This window comes from Diospyros lotus, chromosome 9 (genome assembly GCF_014633365.1).
Source record: "Diospyros lotus cultivar Yz01 chromosome 9, ASM1463336v1, whole genome shotgun sequence".
Classification (NCBI taxonomy): Eukaryota; Viridiplantae; Streptophyta; class Magnoliopsida; order Ericales; family Ebenaceae; genus Diospyros; species Diospyros lotus.
The window spans coordinates 10,050,110-10,069,469 of NC_068346.1; the positions used below are offsets into that span (position 1 = coordinate 10,050,110).

Below are 19,360 nucleotides of genomic sequence, written 5' to 3' on the forward strand. Positions count from 1 at the left end.
TTCTTTCTTTTTCTTCCTTTTTTGCTCAAGCAATCAGATTGGTTGCAAACATCAACAGATGGCATAATGCAAACTTACTAAGATAATGGGAAAATATAGACTGTAAAGAACCAGAACATAATTCTATCAGAAAAGACAGGTGGGACAAGGATGAAGCAAACATCTCGAATATTATATAGTGAAGCATCCCTTGACGATAATCATCTACATCTTCAGTATCATCATTTGGAAAACATGCCAAAACTGCAATGGCGTTCACCGTTGATCATTTAATTAGAGTCTGCACAGCCATCAATAAAGAATCAGGGTGTTTTATCCTCCTTGTTGACTGTTCAGTCTTCATATCAACCCATTTTTCCACCTATATAGATATCTCATATAAAAAGGATCAAATTTGCGTTTGAAGTGTTGTTTCTGCTAGCTTGGAAAAGGAAATAATTTGGAAACACAAGAAAATAGTGAAAAGTTTTAGAATCATACTAAAGTTTTGAAAAACTAAACTAAACCTATCTAAATGATTGTTACCTAGTAATCCATTCATATAAAATGTACCGACAAAGTCAAAATATATTATCAATACAAGTTTTCATATTTCAGAATGTTTACAAGGTTTCTATGAGGCAATGTTTACATGGAATTTAGATAATCAAATGCTAAAGAATCTTAATAGGACTTCTATAAACAAATTTAAGAAAGTCCTCCAATAAAGTTAAGAATAGCATCAACAAAAAGCACTAATTAAAAGAAATAAACAACAGCAGGTTAAAGGGCTTGATTGATTTACCATGACAAGATTAAAAAGGAATATCCAAAGTAACCGCGTATAAAAACTAAATGTAATAACAATGAAAGAGATTAGGCTGTTGAACCATGTCCTTTTCTTCTCTTTATATCTTCTTCTTCCCCAACTGTGCCTGTGAATTGAGTAATCTCCTCCACACTTCTAGTGTTGAAGGTGTTCCTCCTATTTATAACCAGTCCCAAGCCCGGCTAAAAGTTGAGGATTTCATTACATAGCCAGCAGCCAAAGTGAAACTCATTGGATCAAACATCATTAATTCTAGACTCTGGAGGCCTAGCATTCATATGTGTGGGGAGGGCTAAGGCTTATGATCGTAGATGTTGTATCTCCTCTTCCCCATTCTACTTTATCATATTTGAAATATCTTTACATTCTCAAATCTTTTGCTTTAGTAACAAAATAAGGAAAAAGCAGAAAAAAATATCTCTTAATGAATAACCGGGCATTTTTATTTCACGAAGTTTTGGTGTGTTCATTTATGTTTCAGTGTAAATACTATTTTTTTCTTTCCATTAGCATTTCAGCTGTTCCTTGAGAGATAAATGCAGCATTACTACCATACAAGATGAAATGAAAACAGAATCAATTCTCTAGCCAATTGCATAATTAAATGAAACCATATTAAAAGTTTGACTTCAGAACATCTTGACAATATAATATCTAAGGAGCCTGTATCTTCTTCTGTATAAACTTCAAAATATATTGTACATCCCTCCTATCTGAGTCCGATATCAATTGAAAAGTATCATGGGCTCAGTAGTTCACAGTTGAGTCTCTGACCAAGTATGCAAGTAAGCATTCAACAGATGAGCATTTATCATCTAATAAATTATGTAAAAACTGATTTCTATAGGTGTCATTTTTCAGTTCACCCCTTCTCAATAAGTGGCCAGATCAATTGAATGGTTCAAGTTGGATTCACTAATACTAATTACGTAGCATGATAATTAATACTTGTAATGGTGTATCAGTGACCATATATTCAATGACAGGCAAACCAAGTGAAGCATTTCTTGCATCAACCGCTAGTAGATGATGGATGCGAAGGTCATTCTCTATTCCAGCATCACAAACCAATCCCACCTGCTTTGCATAATTACATCCAATACAGAGTCACAAGCCAAGCAGCAAATGTTGACATTTTCAAAAATTTAGTAACAGATAATATACAATTATCCACAATCAAAGTGAATGAAACAAGAAACTACTGGAGCTAACCTTGTTTTGATGCACCGGCTTTAGTGCCCACACCTCTTCTGAAAACCTGTCAAGAGCATAACCTTCAATATATAATACATTTGGCATTGGCCAGTACAACATGGCTGCATTAAGAACCTGTAAAATTGTTGCATTTTTACTAAAGGAAGAAATTATATATGCATAACCAAGAAGTGTAGTAACAAATCTGAATTTAAGGTTACAAGTGGCACACCAGTCTGTTAGGACCCCTGTTATTCATACCTATCAGAGGCGTAAAAGGAGGGGAGAAATCAAGGGTAGCCAAGGAAATTGACCCTTTAGAAGAGTCCAAAGTTTGTTAGGGGAAGAATATTCCTTCACGTGGCTGTAACAGATTGTTGAGAAGGTATATAAGGTGAGGGGAAAGGAGAGAGAAAGGGTGGAAGATCTGGAAAATTGTTGAAGAAGTTGTGGGAGAGTGAGGCCCTCTCGAATAGGCCTGATTTCTTTTGTTTTCTTTTCTTGCTATTGCTGATTTCCATTGCTGCAAGCTACTGTAATTGGGTAGTTTCCACTGTAATAGCTGAATTCAATCAATTGAGTAAGAGTTCTATCATTCTGGTATCAGAGCATTGATCCATGGGTATCTCCGTTTCTGAGAGAGTAGGGGAGTTGGAGGAAAGATTGGAAACTTATCAACAACAGATGGAAGGGCGAATGGAGGGATTGCAAGTGGGGTTGGATTCTATGCGGAATGACTTCCAGAACGTGCATAACATAGAGAAGAACATGGCGATGATGTTGGACCAATTCAACTTACTGATAGAGAGGTGGGAGGCGCAGGAGAAGGATAGGAAAGGGAAACAAGGTGAGGAGAACGTACCCTTGGGTTCCTCTTTTACAAAGGATGAGACACCAGGGGTGGGAGAAAGAGTGAGAGACGAATGCGGAGTGCCTAAGGACTTCAGAAGACTGGAGACGAGAGGTCGATGCTTGGAGATGCCACTGTTTGAGGGAGACGACCCTGAGGGGTGGGTCTTTAGGGCGGAACGCTACTTCGCTGTGAATCGACTGTCGGATGCGGAGAAGCTGGACTCGACGGCGCTCTGTTTTTAAGGAGCTACTCTCGCCTGGTTTCAGTGGGAGCAAAGGCGTCGGCGCGTGAGGAGTTGGGAGGAGTTCAAAGCAATGCTGGTCAATCGATTCCGATCGACTCAAAAAGGCACCGCGGAGGAGAGGTTCCTCGTGCTTAGGCAGACGGGGTCCGTCAAGGACTACCGCCTTTGTTTTGAGACCTTAGCTTCATCACTTGAAGGTCTGCCAGAAGCGTTTCTGGAAGGTCACTTCCTAAATGGCCTGAAGCTGGATATCCAAGCAGAGATGAGGGTACTGCGGCCAACGGGACTGGAGCAAATGGTGGAGCTGGCCCAAAGGATTGAGGAGAGGAATCAGGTGGTCCGCGAAGGTTATCTTGGATCAGGCCCAACTCAGGTATCGGCCCTTTCCTTCCCAGTAACAAACACCCAGCCGATGATTCGGCCCCCTCCACCAGCACCGCCGAAGTTGGCGACACACAGCACCGCCTCCTCGCATCGACCACCAGTCGTCGGTAGGTGGAGCAACCCTCCTTTTAAATGGCTAAGCGAGAGCGAGTTGCAAGCCAAACGGGCGAAGGGTCTCTGTTTTCGTTGTGATGAGAAGTACTCGGCGGGGCACAAGTGCAAGAACAGAGAGTTGTAGGTGATGGTAATTTATGAGGAAGAAAGGGAAGAGGGAGAAGAAGAAACAGCAGAGGCTAAAACTGGAGAAAATTCAAGGGAAACAGAAGACACAATCAGAATAGGGGAAGTGGTGGAGTTATCCCTGAATTCTGTGGTGGGGTTAACACCTCCACAGACCATGAAGATCAAGTGAGAAATTGATGGCCAAGAAGTAGTAATCTTAATCAATAGTGGGGCCTCTCACAACTTCATAGCTGCTAAACTGGTGTAGAAGCTGGGGCTGTCTCGGACTCAAACGAGAGTTTATGGAGTGATCATGGGGTCGGGCATGGCTGTTCAAGGGGCTGGAGTGTGTAAGGGGGTTACTCTGCGGTTGCAAAATGTTGAGGTAGTTGAGGATTTCCTACCATTAGAGCTAGGAAGCTCTAATGTAATTCTTGGAATGAAGTGGCTAGCCACGCTTGGGGAGACCCAAGTAGATTGGGGTTCATTAGTTATGAAGTTCAGATCGGGGGGTATGACAGTCACACTGCTTGGGGACCCCAGCCTCAGCAAAACATTGGTAACTTTGAAGTCGATGATGAAGGCTTTTCGATAAAACGGAGAAGGAGTGCTGTTGGAGTTGGGAAGTTTGACAGCTGAAGAAAAGAAGGGAGAAGAGGTGGTTCTTGGGGAATTGCAGGACCTACTGGCAAATTTTAAGGAGGTGTTTAAGCAGCATTATGGGCTGCCCCTGCACCGGGGAAGGGATCACATGATTACGTTACAATCTGGAGTCCCTCCGGTAAGCGTACAACCTTACCATTACCCCCATCTCTAGAAAAACGAAATTGAGAAGCTGGTTTGAGAGATGTTGGCAGCAGGTCTTATCAAGCCAAGTATCAGCCCATTTTCCAGCCCGGTGTTGCTGGTCAAGAAGAAGGATGGCGGTTGGAGATTTTGTGTGGATTATAGGGCTTTAAACAAGGTAAAAATTCCCGATAAATTTCTCATTCCTGTCATTGAAGAGTTATTGGACAAACTGCACGGGGCTGCTGTTTTTTCTAAGCTAGACTTGAAATCGGGGTATCATCAGATACATATCGCACCGGATGACATTCTGAAGACTGATTTTCGCACTCATGAGGGTCATTATGAATTCTTAGTCATGCCGTTTGGCTTAACAAATGCACCCGCTACTTTTCAATCCTTGATGAATGAGATTTTTAAGGAGCACTTGAGACGATTCGTTTTGGTGTTCTTTGATGACATTCTGGTCTACAATAAGAGTATGAGGGAGCACAAGAAACATCTAAAGTGTGTGTTAACAGTTTTAACTGCTCACCAGCTATATGCTAATGCTAAGAAGTGCATGTTCGGACAGCGGAAGATTGGGTATTTGGGGCACATCATCTCCCAAGAAGAAGTGGCTGCCGATAATGCCAAAGTGTAGGTGATGCTGGACTGGCCCAGTCCCAAGTCGCTACGAGTAGAGTTGTCAAAAAGGCCGGCCCGGCCCGGCCCGGACGGGCCCGTGGGCTTTTTAAACGGGCCGACCCAGCCCTTTTCCCAGCCCGGCCCGGCCCACTTTGCTGTGAACAGGGCCCGGCCCACGGCCCCCCTATAGGGGGCCCGGGCCGGGCCAGCCCGTGGGCTATAGGGCCAGGCTGGGCCCTTAGCCCACAGGGCCTAGTGGGCCGAGCCCATTTTTTCTTTTTTTTTTTTAAAATAATACATATAATATATACATATATAAATATTAAAATAATGCATATATAAAAACTATTTTTTTTCTTTTTAAACAATTTTCTATCTTAAGTTTTAAATATTATTTCATTATTTTATATTTCAAAATTCTATATGGCTTATAAATTTTCTTGTGAATTGATATGAAAAATAATACACATAAAAAGAAGAATATTTATTTATAATTTAAATATATAAAAAATTTAGCTTGAAAATTTTAAATATATTGATGGTTATTATTTATATATATTGCAAAATATAAATTTTTTAGCATCCAATATTAATAATAAATAAAAAATAACATAATTAAAAAAATAAATAAGCAAGAGACACTGTAATTTATAGAGGTTCGAACCATTTGGTAAACAAATGGCCTACTCCTCTCTCTTCAAGCCATCACTTGAAGAAGTTTAATTAAATAATTTTTTTACCTTTTTTACATGAGCTAGCAACCATCCCTAATAATCCTAGTCTCTTTTCAGAGGTAGGAAATTTTTAAATTCATTGCTGCTGCGGCTAGCAAAAAACTCCCATCACTCAAATGACGATTGCCAATATTGATTGGTGAGGGAGTACAATAGTTAAATTAAATTTTTACATCTTTTCGATTAAATAAAAGAAAATAGTACAAAATTGCAAAGGTAAAGTGGTTTCAGCTAGTTATCAACATCATCTTCACTTGATTCATCTACTAACTCGATCTTTTGTTGTTCGAACTCCACATCGAGCCAATCTTTAAAGCAAACACACATTTCCAATATTTTTGGTGATAATCTTGATCTTTTTGGATCTAACACCCTGTTACCTGCAGAGAAAGAAGACTCCGACGATACTGTGGACACCGGAGGAGTTAGTACATCACAAGCCATGGCAGCCAAAACATGATATGTGTGTTGGTTTAGGCGCCACCAGGCCAAAACATCAAAATTATTTATTTCATCATCAAAAAATTGCATATCTCTATTTAAATAAAAATCTAATTCATTAAATGCACTACTTGACGTTGTAGTTGTTTTTTTTTTATTGTTTACTTCTCAAAAATTTTGAAAATTCAAATTTTATATTGCCTTTGAATTTTGTTTGTTTTGATGAGTCTTCAACTTGTTGTCTAGGTTTAAAATGAAATTCGTACAAATTATACATTTCATATACTAATTGTTTAACTTCATATTTCGTATCATCTATATCAATATTCATAGCATTGCCATAAAAATCTAAAAAACCATCTACAGCATTCCACTTTTGTGTGGGATCTAACGTACTAGCTATTAGGTAAAGTGGTGAAATTTGTGTCCAATATTTCCTAAATTTTGCTTCCATTGGGTCAAGAAATGGCATGTAACTTTGATGTTCTCTATATTCATTGAAACAATTTACTATACTATATATTTCTCTTAAAAAAAGGTGAGTTGTTGGGTATTTACAACCAGAAAATGTAATTGTAGCATGATAAAATTGTTCTAATATAAAAATAAGTATATCTAACAAATTCCAATCAAGTTCAGTTATGTGATGAGATGGGGGCATTTCTTTATTCCAAAACATTGTTAAAAGTTCTCTATATGGTGTTATCATTTGTAATAACAAAAATGTTGAGTTCCATCTAATTTCAATGTCTTTTGAAAATTTTTTATAGGGAAGTTGATAAGCATGAACTAATTGTTTCCATTCTCTAAGTCTAGATATATTAGTGCGTATGAATTTTAAACAACTTTTTACTTTTTCTAATGACTCTGAACCTACACAAAGACCATCTTGAACACATAGATTTAAAATGTGACATGTACATCTATTGTGAAACAATTTTCCCCCTAAAATTAAGGGCACAGAAAGTTTTAATCGTTCCACTGCGACATTATTATTACTAGCATTATCAAAAGAAATAGCAAATAATTTTTCCAAAATATTGTAATCTAAAACGGACTGTGAAATCGCTTGAGCTATGTAGTTTCCACTATGTGCTTCTACAAGTTCTTTAAAAGTAATTATTCTTTTTTGAATAGCCCACATGTCATCTATCCAATGGGGTGTCACACATAAATAATGATTATTTGTTAGTCCGTCATACCATATGTCAGATATAAGTGAGATTTTACTAGTAAGTTGATTAAATACATTTTTTAGATTATCTTTATATATTAAAAATAATCTCATTGCTTCATTTCTAATAGTGTTCCTAGAAAAACCTCTAGACTGTGAATTGTGTACAGTTTTACAATACCACTTAAAAGCAGGATCTTATGCAAACAAAAAAGTGCATTCTGATTTAATTATCATTTTAGCTAAACACTCCTTGTCTAATTCTGGATTATAGCGATGAATATTACCTGAAAGATTTAATTGAGTTTGTGTACTACCTTTTTCACTACAGGCCATTGCCTCCTCATGCTTTACCGCGTGCCTTTTTAGATGACCTGTTCCATCGCCACACACAAGACGTTTTTTACATACCTTACATTGGGCTTTTTCACCCTTGCCTTCAACCTGAACTATTTCATAATAGTTCCAAATAACACTTGTTCGCTGTCTTTTCCTAACAGCTTCCACATTTGACGGACCTGCATCATCTTCTTCATTCTCTTTGGGTGTTGGTGGGGGTGGAAAATCAGCAGGCCCAGCAAAATTGATGTTGTCATCTTCTTCTAATAAGTCAAGTGGAAGTGTTTCATCCTGATCGGCATAATTTGTGTTATACAAATCATGAATGAAATTCACTGGGGGTTGGGGCTGAGGATGACGAGGTGGACGAATTATGGGATTAGATGTGCTAGACCGTGGTGGATCTATAAAACCAGAAGGAGTCCCACGAGAAAAACGGGTGGATATTGAGCGACGAAGGAAAGACATTATTATTGATAAAAATACTATCTAATTTGAGAATGGATAAAACTTATAAAATAGAGAGGCAAAAATAAGTAAGAATTAAGAAGTGAAAACTCAAGAACAATTGAACAACAGAATTGCATGGAATTCGAGAGCAAATGAAAATAACTCATATTTGTTCTCCTATTTATAGACAATCAAGAGACTTACAAATTTGAATTTCAAATTCAAATGTTATGAAAAATTTGAACTTCCGTAAATTTCAAATTTTCAAATGTTGTGATAGAAAAGTTAGGGAATATTTGTCAGGCAGCTTGACAAACGTGGGTGACAACCTGACTCAGCAACCAAATGCACCATTGGTGGTCATCATGAAGGATACTTTTTCTGAAATTTTTGATGGCGTTTGATGCCTTCAGCCTTCCCACCACTTACTTTCCTATCAATGATACTGCAGGGAATCTCATTGTCACTTTTTGTATTTTATGCACTTTCTTGGGAAAATACTTGAAAATTCCAAAAATAACTCCTATGACTTAAAATTGATATATAATATGTTATTATATTATATTATACATAACAGATATAATATTATATTATAAATCACATATATTTATAATATATATTATATAACAAAAGAAAGTAGCATATTTAAATTTTAAAGCTTTTATAATGTTAATAGTTTCAGCCTTGCCTGCCTTGTCATTGTCAAGATATATATGCTAGCCTTCAAATTTTCAAACGTTGTCAGGCAGCCCTTATGGGTGAATATTTGTCACAAGTCATACTTTATCTTTATGTCAAGTTGTGGACTCACAAGCAAAACAGTGAAACACATGCAAATTGCTTTTCCTTTATGTCAAGTTGTCAACTCACAAGAAAAGTAACATGCAAATTGCAAAATCATTAATTAATTCTTTTAGTGTGGGTGATGCGCCCATGATTAAATTAGTAACTACAAAGGGTGGGTGATGCGCCCATGATTAAAGCTAATCATCAAGCCCTCTGCTTGTTTTATTCTATTACTCTTTCTCACAACATTAATTAATTCGCTTAGTATTTGTCAGGGCCTAATGATGATACTAATTAACTTGCACTGGGTCGGACTTTGATGAAAACTTAGTTAGTTAGATAAAATTGAATTAGAGTTAAGTCAAGCTTGAACTTAAATTTCAAGCAGACTGTGTACCCAGAGCCAATTAATTTTTAACTCTTGTATCACAAAATTATTATGTGAAATCATACCAACTCAATATGATGATTGAAGGCCATCAATTTTATGAGCCCATAAGGGCCTCACGGGCTAGGCCCATAAGGGCCCAATGGGCCAGCCCATAAGGGCCTCATGGGCCGGCCCATAGGGTCCCAACGGGGCTGGGCCCTTAAATGGGCCGGGCCGTGGGCCCAAATTCTATGGCCCGGCCCAGCCCCCCCATGGGGGCCGGGCTTGGCCCGACCTGTTTGAACAGTAACGGGCCGCCCGACCCTTTTGACAACTCTAGCTGCGAGAACTTTGAGGATTTTTAGGCCTTATGGGGTATTATCGAAGATTTGTAAGGAATTACGGCAAGCTGACTTGGCCGTTGACAGATCGCCTAACGAAGGATGATTTCTCTTGGGATAAGGAGACAAAACAAGCTTTCCAATCTCTTAAGAGGGCAATGGTTGAACTGCCCGTGCTGGCTTTGCCAGACTTTTCGAAGGAATTCATAGTGGAGACAGACGCGTTGAGTCATGGTTTGGGGGCAGTCTTGATGTAGGGGCAGTGACCTATCGCTTTCTTCAGTCATGCCCTAAATCCCAATGGTCGAAACAAGTCAGTGTATGAGAGGGAGCTAATGGCGATAGTTTTTGCTGTGAGGAAGTGGAGACATTATTTATTGGGAAGAAGGTTCGTTATAAGAACGGATCAACGAAGCCTTAAATTCTTGATGGAACAACAAGTAGTCAGTCCGAAGTGCCAAAAGTGGGGCTGTGAAACTGATGGGTTACGACTTTGAGATCTGATATCGCCCAGGGATGGAGAATCAGGCTGCGGATGCCCTCTCACGCATCCATTCACCTGCCACACTTATGACCCTCATCATTCCCCGAGTATTGCAGCTGGACCAGCTCAAAAAAGAGGTTGATGAAGATGGGACACTTCAAGAAATTATTAGAGAGGTGCTGGAAAATCCTAAGAACAGACCCGATTTTGCATGCATGGATGGGCAGTTGCTGTACAAAGGGGAATTGTTTCTCCCTAAGGGCTCCACTCTCATTCCTTTGATGTTAAAAGAAGGACATGACGAATAGATTGGGGGCCACTCCGAGTTCCTCAAAACTTATAAGAGGATATCAGCCAATGTGTATTGGACGAGAATGAAGCGGGACATTCAGCGATATGTTAGGCATTGCCCTATGTGTTAGCAAAACAAATATGTGGCACTGTCTTCAGGAGGGCTGCTGCAGCCCCTTCCTGTTCCTCGTCAAATCTGGGAGGAGGTATCTATGGATTTCATCGAAGGGTTGCCCAAATCAGTGGGGAGAGATTCTATCTTAGTGGTGGTGGACCGACTTAGTAAATATGGACATTTTATTGCTCTAAGACACCCATTTACAGCAGCCAACATAGCAGGGATCTTCGTGAAAGAGATTGTTCGGTTGCATGGAGTTCCAAACTCGATCGTTTCCGACCGAGATAAAGTTTTTGTCAGCCATTTCTGGGAGGAAATATTCAGGTTGCAAGGCACTCAGTTGAACAGAAGCACCGCATACCACCCCCAGTCAGATGGTCAAACTGAGGTCCTAAACCGCACTTTAGAGACTTATCTCCGGTGTTTCTCCTCCTCCAAACCCAAGGCGTGGTGCAGTTAGCTTCCGTGGGCAAAATATTGGTATAATTGGTATAATACCTCTTATCATGTCTCCAAAAAACTAACTCCGTTTCAGATAGTCTATGGGCGTGAACCTCCCCCGTTGCTGCGTTATGAGAAAGGAACTACGGCAGTTTCAGCAATCGAGCAACAGTTGCTAGAGCGGGATGCTGTTTTGGAGGAGTTACAAGCCCAATTGCGGCGAGCGCAGGCAAGAATGAAGAATTTAGTAGATAAAAGGCGACGAGACGTGCAGTTTGAGGTCGGCGAACTGGTTTATGTGAAAATCCGCCCCTACCGACAAAAGACGCTGGCTGCTAGGGTGAACGAGAAGTTGTCACCGAAATTTTATGGGCCTTTTTCTGTGGAGAAGAAGATTGGGAAAGTGGCGTACAAGCTGTCCCTACCACCTTCCTACGCGATCCACCCCGTCTTCCATGTCTCCCAACTTTGCAAGGCGGAAGGAGCAGTGCAAGGGACAGCAGAAATTCCAGACCAGCTCACGGCTGAGCTGGAGATGAAGGTGGAACTAGAGTTTTTGCTGGGGGTCAGGCCGGGCACATGAAAGAATTTGAGAAACCTTGATGTTCTAATCCAATGGAAGGGGCTGCCACCCTTAGAGGAAACTTGGGAGCCCTACCATCAGATACAACAACAGTTTCTTGAATTTCACCTTGAGGACAAGGTGTGTCTCTTGGGCGGGGGTAATGTTAGGACCCCCATTATTCATACCTATCAGAGGCGTAAAAGGAGGGGAGAAATCAAGGGTAGCCAAGGAAATTGACCAAGGGATAGAAGAGTCCAAAGTTTGTTAGGGGAAGAATATTCCTTCACGTGGCTGTAACAAATTGTTGAGAAGGTATATAAGGTGAGGGGAAAGGAGAGAGAAAGGGTGGAAGATCTGGAAAATTATTGAAGAAGTTGTGGGAGAGTGAGGCCCTCTCGAATAGGCTTGATTTCTTTTGTTTTATTTTCTTGCTATTGCTGATTTCCATTGCTGCAAGCTACTGTAATTGGGTAGTTTCCACTGTAATAGCTGAATTCAATCAATTGAGTAAGAGTTCTATCACAGTCATTTACAGAACACATTCAAAAACAGGTATCATGTCCATATTTGATACACATCATAATCCAGTACCTCAAAGTTCATGTTGATCGTGTTATGCACCAAATGGTAAAGATTTATGGGACACATCAAAATAAGTGTCAAAAATGCCACATGGTGCATTCAGTAGTCATGATTCAGTTGAAGCTAGGAATGTTGATTATTTTCCCTTTTGTGCTCTTTTATAAATATTAAACACTAAGTGGTGCTTTCAAATTATGAAAAATATATTGAATTATTTTTTCTTTTTTTTTTTTTTTTTTTACTTGTGTGTTTATATGTTTTTGATGGATAGCATTTTGGGTATTACAAGAAGTTTGTAATAAAAGGAGTAGAAGAAAACCAAAAAAAGGGTAGAAAATCCTTATGCATGACATAAGAAGATTGGCTTTTATGGAAAGTATGGTCATGAATATAAATAATTGAAGGACTAGAATCTATATACCTGACCTTATATAGTGGGATGGACTAGAGTCTATATACATGACCCTAGAGCATTATGCTAAAACAAATATAGACGAGATAATTGAATTTGTAAATTTAAGCAACTTTAACCCACAAACATCACATTATTGAATCATTTTTTTTTCTTTTTTTCTTTTTTATATTTTTTTTTTACTTGTGTGTTTATATGTTTTTGATGGATAGATGGATAGCTTATTGGGTATTGAATTAAAATATTTTCCAATTCGGTATTATAATGGTTAGGGCTCTTAAAATGAAGTGATGTTTGTGGGTTAAAATCGCTTAAATTTACAAATTCAATTATCTCATCTATATTTGTTTTAGCATAATGCTCTAGGGTCATGTATATCAACTCTAGTCCATCCCACTATATAAGGTCAGGTATATAGATTCAAGTCCTTCAATTATTTATATTCATGACCATACCTTCCATAAAGCCAGTCTTCTTATGTCATGCATAAGGATTTTCTACCCTTTTTTCGATTTTCTTCTACTCCTTTTATTACAAACTTCTTACATTCCATCCACTCTCCTTACATGTGCATTTATTGGTGTTCTTGTTTGATGTCCAAATCATCTTAATCGCATTACAACAGTTTATCTTTAATAGGCACCATTTTAACATTATTACATATAATCTCCTTTTTATTTCTATCTTTTCTTAAATAGTTGCACATCACCACAAATTTCCCGTCACATACCAAGGATAGTTATTGTAATTTCGTCTTTCATTTTCTGTTATGGATATTTTCTCTTTTTGTCCTATAGCTGAGGTGACTACAAATCTGTTGTACCGCATATGGTAAGCCTATATATTGAGCCACAAGATGAGGATGGATTTTCCATGAATGAAATAGACTTGAATATTCTCTCCAATTCTTTCTCATCTTCTTCTCTTCCTTTCCCTCTTTTTTCTATCTCTCTGTCTTTCTCCATTCTCTCGTATCTTCTTCTCTCTCCCTTTCTCTCTTTTCTCTATCTCTCCCCCTTCTCTTTCTATTAATTTTCATTGGTTTCCCCTCAAATACCCCTTGCCAAATTCAGCAATCTGACAATTGGTATCAGAGCCCGGCAATTCCCGGCTAATCAATTCAGACATTCCGAAGAGCAGCAGATTCCGAGCGATCAAAATTCTAGGAAATTTCAAATGGAAGTGTATATTGATTAGGATTGATGAGTTGGAGATCACCTAGGTGAAGACGACCGACTACCTTCATTGACTTTTCCAGCAAGTTGGGTCGCAGGCGAACCCATTGATGGCGGAAGGGACATGGATGAAGCAGTTAGAGTCACGCTTGGATGCGATGGAGTTGGGCATCTAACAGAACTAGGAGCAAATCAATGAGAGACTAGAAACAATGGCGCTCAACCTCTGCCAAACCCAAGAAGAAGTGAGTCGAGGCCGAGCAGAAACGATGGCGGTGGAGAGAAACTTGAGAGAAGATTTCTCCCATCTCCAGGAGGAATTTTCCGAGTTCGGGCAATAGCCAAGCACAGTCTTGACCCTATTCTCCAAACTGCCTAATACGAGCCTGCCACCAGATTTCCCATTGAGGGAAAATCCGGCTCCAATACTTGCTGGGGGTTGAACCAGGCAATGCAACCCAAATCAGGTGGAAACAGAGGAGTGGCCGGAATTGGAGCCGAAACCAATGATGAGGGACACTTATATCAATCCTAACCTGATTCCAATACCGAGACTCGACATCCCGGTATTTGAAGGAGACAAACTGAGATAGTGGGTAAGAAGGTGCAAACGTTTCTTTTACCAATATTGAGTAGCTAAGGGGAACAAGGTTAACATAGTAGCCGCCTATCTGAACGATGTGGCTGATTCATGGTTTCAAGGGTGGAGCAGGCAAAGAACAGAATGTAGGTGGCCTGAATTTGTGGAAGATCTCTATCTGCAATTCGGGGAAAAAACTAAGACGAACGTCATTGAAAAATTCAATAAGTTAAGGCAAGAAGGGTCCATAGAAGAGTATCAAACCAAGTTTGAGAAGCTAAAATCATTAGTGATCCTATCTTATCCAACCTTGAATGAAACATATTTTGTGTCTAGTTTCGTAAGTGGGTTGAATGACGAATTAAAACCAATTGTGAAGATGATACAGCCAGTAACAGTGCAACAAGTAGCTAAGAAGGTGAGAATGCAAGAGCTTGCATTGGAGGTTATTTTTAAAAAGCACGAAACTGTAACATAAGGTTATCCTCTGAGTAGTCAAGAGGTAGGAGAAAATTCTTAGACGACAGCCTCGGTCAAACTCCGGGAAAAGAGCATCCTAATGCAGGCAAACCTCCTATTATGAAGCCAAGGAGAAGACTCGAATTATGCTTTAAATGCGGGGACAAATTCAATCCAAGCCACCAATGCAGAAAACAGTTGTTGAATATGGAAGGTTTAGAGGAAGATAACAAAATAGGAGAGCCAGCCGAAATTGGATAAAGGAACAATGGATCAACATCAATAAGTTTCTTGGGGATAAAAAACATTTCAAAGGGGGAATTTGTCACGTGCCAAGGGTAGCTATTGTAATTTTGTCTTTTATTTTCTGTTATGGATATTTTCTCTATTTGTCTTGTAGCTGAGGCGATTACAAATCCATTATATCGCACATGGTAGTGTATTGGCTATGAGCCTATATATTGAGCCACAGCATGAGGATGGATTTACCATGAATGAAATAGATTTGAATATTCTCTCCAATTCTTTAGTATCTTCTTCTCTTGCTTTCTCTCGTCTCTATCTCCCCTTTCTCTCCATTCTCTTGTATCTTCTTCTCTCTCCCTTTCTCTCTTTTCTCTCTCTCCCCCTTCTCTTTCTCTTAATTTTCGTTGGTTTCCCCTCAAATACCCCTTGTCAGATTCAACAATCTGACATTTTCATCCCAGTTATTCTCTTTTCCTATTCAACTTATTAAAATTAGTAGTATAATTGTACATATTTTATGTGTGTTTTATTTGTAATTATTAGGCCTTATAATTAGCCATAGGTTAAGCCCGTTAATTAAGGCTCATTATACTTATTATAAATAGTAAGCTAAGAGAGTCTAATCTTTTAGGTTTTTCTCTCTTAATTATTTTCTCACATGGTATCAAAGCAATCGGTGAGAAAAACCCTGAGCCGTCGTTGTGTATCTTTTCTAGCAGTCTCCAAACCCTAAAATAATCCTCTTTTTCTTTCTCCTTGCCGCCACTATCAAGGCCGAAACGACACTGTCCAGCCACCAGTTGCTAACACCCCCACCACCATAGGGTTCGCCCTCATCAGATAGGCGAACCACCGGAGACCCATCGCTATCGGAGCCACCACGCATCGTCACGCGCCGCCCAACTTTCTCTGGCCAGTTGCCATGTGCTAGCGCGTGGGAGCACATGTATCACCGAAATTTTGTCGTCTTCTCACCGGAACCCATCCCCAATGTCCGTTTTCCCAAAAACCATCCTAATCTGTATGTATCAATTACCCAACAACTTTTTAAACATCGAAGTTTAAGTCTATTCGCCTAAACCCCACCATGTCTTCCTTGAGTGATGCCAACTCTATTCCTGGTGCCTTATCTACATCTCTACCCTTCACCCTTTTCTAACATAGAGACCCATGTTATCACCTCTGACAAGTTAATAGGGTCTGTCAACTATCTCTCATGGGCAACATCTGTCAAGATGTGGTTCAAGGGGCAGAGACAAGCAAACCATCTCACCAAGAAGGCAAAGAATGTTGACACAACCAACAAGGCTAAATGGGAACAGGTTGATGCTTAGTTGTGTAATATTTTATGAAATTCCATTGACTGATGTTTTGCAGCTCTTTCGGCCATTTGAAACTTGTTATGAGGTTTGGAAGGAAGTCGTTGCGTGTTATGCCAATGACATTCAGCATCTCTATACTGTTGTCCACTCTATCAAGAACATCCAGCAAGGTAAACCTATGGAATCCTATCTAGGCCAAATGTGTTTTCTAATGTAGGAGTTTTAAGCTCTTTTTCCATACACTACTTCCAAAGACAATCATCTCTCTCAACAGGAAAAAATGTTCATGGTCCTTACTTTATTCGGTCTCAAGCCCAAGTTCGAGGCTGTCTGCCATCAGATCTTGACTGGGTTCACTAACCCTACTACGAAAGAAACATACAAAAGATTACTTAATATGGCTAGCAATTCTTTCTCTACTGGTGCTTTTACAGGTACCCCTCCAGAGGCCTCTACTCTTATATCTTAGACTTCAGGTGGTAATCAGGGCTGATCTGGTAGCCGCTTTTGCCCTTAGTGCAACTTTTGCAAAAAGAAGGGGCATGAAGAAGACAAGTGTTGGAAGAAACATGGTAGACCAGTTGCCCCTCCTGCATATCAGACATCCCAGGCGACTCACATTGCACAAAGTGACCCTAGTCCAGCATCGAGCCCTCTAACGGTAACCCTGCCTACAACTGACTATGAGGCTTTCTTGAAATTCCAGGCATCTCAACAATCTACTGGTAATCCCATGACTTGTGTTACTCAAAGCCCATCTATTGGGCCTTGGATTTTGGACTCTGGCACCACCGATCACATGTGTGGTAATAAAGATCTTTTCTCCACCCTTATCTTTTCTGAACATTTACCAACAATCACTCTTGTAGATGACACCAAAACACCAGTTAGAGAGATGGGAAAAATCTCTCCTACCTCCTCTTTCTCTTTAAATTCTGTCATTTATGTTCCACGTAGTCTTTTTAATTTGCTTTTTGTTAGTTAACTTACTTAGAGAACTAGACTATTCAACACCTTTACTCCCACTTCTGTTTGTGTGCAGGACCAGGGTATAGGGCGGACAATTGGCGTCGAGTGTAAGTCACAGGGCCACTATCATCTTGTTGTGCCTAATTCGCCGGTAGCTTGCACCAATGCAGCTTCCCCAGACCTTCTCCACTCTCGTCTCGGTCATCCTAACCTCTCCAAACTGAAGAAATTAGTTCCTAGTTTGTCGTCATTATCCACTTTTAATTATGAGTCATGTCAGCGTGGTAAACACGCTCATAGTTCTTTTTCTAGTCGCATCAATAATAGGGCTAAGGCTCCTTTTTCCCTTGTGCACTCTAATGTATGGGGGCCCGGTCGAGTCAACCCTACTCTAGGATTTTCATATTTTGTTATTTTTATTGATGACTTCTCTCGTTGCACTTGATTGTTTCTCATGAAAAGCTAGTTCAAATTATTTTCTGCCTTTCAAACATTTATTATTGAAATACAAACACAGTTTGGAGTTTATATACATGCTTTACGTAGTGATAATGCTCCTGAGTACTTTTCCTTTCAATTTACTACTTTCATGATTACTAATGTCATCTTGCATCAATCTTCTCGTTCTTACACACCTCAACAAAATGGTGTTACTGAGCGTAAAAATCGTCATCTCAATGAAATTGCACGAACACTACTTTTACATGCAAATCGTCCCACCAAATTTTGGGGAGATGCTGTTCTTACTGCATGTTATCTGATAAATCGCACAATGTTACACGACAAATTCCCTCATTCTCCTTTGTTCCCTACACAGCCACTTTATTTTGTTCCTAAAACTACAGGTGAAGTCATGTCACATCCTGGTTGGCGTCAGGCTATGTTAGATGAGATTGTCGCTTTACATTCAAATGGTACTAGGGATTTGGTGCATTTACCACCAAGAAAGACTTCCGTTGGTTGCCGATGGATGTCCACCCCTAAAGTGGACCCTGATGGACAGGTAGATTGTCTTAAGACCCACTTGGTTGCCAAATGTTTTACACAGATCTATAGGTTGAATTATAGTGATACCTTCTCTCATGTTGCTAAGATGGCCTCTGTTCGCTTATTTCTTTCTATGGCTACCACACGTCATTGGCCGCTCTATCAACTGGATATTAAAAATGACTTTCTCCATGGTGATTTGCAAGATGAGGTTTATATGGAGCAACCACCTAGTTTTGTTGCTCAAGGGGAGTCCAATGTAGTCTGCAAACTCAAGAAGTCTCTCTATAGTTTGAAACAATCTCCACGAGCGTGGTTCGATAGTTTCAGCACTATGGTTCAAGCATTTGGTCTCACCCGGAGTGAAGCTGATCATTCGATTTTCTATCGACACTCATCTTCTTTATGCATCTACCTTGTTGTTTATGTGAATGACATTGTTATCATAAGGAGTGATCAGGTTGGCATACAAAAGCTGAAGGAACATCTACATTAGCATTTTCAGACCAAAGACCTAGGCAAACTCCGATATTTCTTAGGTATTGAAGTTGCACGATCAAGAGATGGTATCTCAATCTCTCAAAGTAAGTATGCACTTGAAATCTTAGAAAAAATTGGTATAGTGAATTGCAAACCACTTGACACTCCAATGGATCCAAATGTCAAACTTTTGTCGGGACAAGGGGAGCTCTTTTCAAATCTTGGAAGGTACTGAAGACGGGTAGGCAAGTTGAACTATCTCATAGACACTTGTCCTGACATTGCTTTTGATGTGTATATTTAGTCAGTTTCTCAGTTCTCCATGCGATTCTCATTGGGATGTTGTTATCCGAATTCTAAGATACATCAAAAGAGCACCAAGTAAAGGGTTACTCTATGAAGATGAGGGGGACACAGATATTTGTTGTTATACAAATGTAGATTGGGCAGGATCTCCTTCTTATCGTAGGTCAACCTCTAGGTATTGTATTCTTGT

The 19,360-nt window shown here is 39.6% G+C and overlaps 1 protein-coding gene across 1 annotated transcript in view; it reads right to left on the reverse strand.

The window, feature by feature from the left end:
* Window positions 1–1,478: 1,478 nt before the first annotated feature.
* The window catches only part of LOC127809606 (uncharacterized), a 33,507-nt gene continuing 15,625 nt past the window's right edge, over window positions 1,479–19,360 (reverse strand). Inside the window, exons 2-3 of the mRNA XM_052348523.1 lie at window positions 2,021–2,137; window positions 1,479–1,885 (exon numbers count right to left, since the gene is read on the reverse strand). Coding sequence (XP_052204483.1) covers window positions 1,730–1,885; window positions 2,021–2,122 — 258 coding nt within the window. The 5' untranslated portion in view covers window positions 2,123–2,137 and the 3' untranslated portion in view covers window positions 1,479–1,729. The remainder of the gene's footprint in view (window positions 1,886–2,020; window positions 2,138–19,360) is intronic.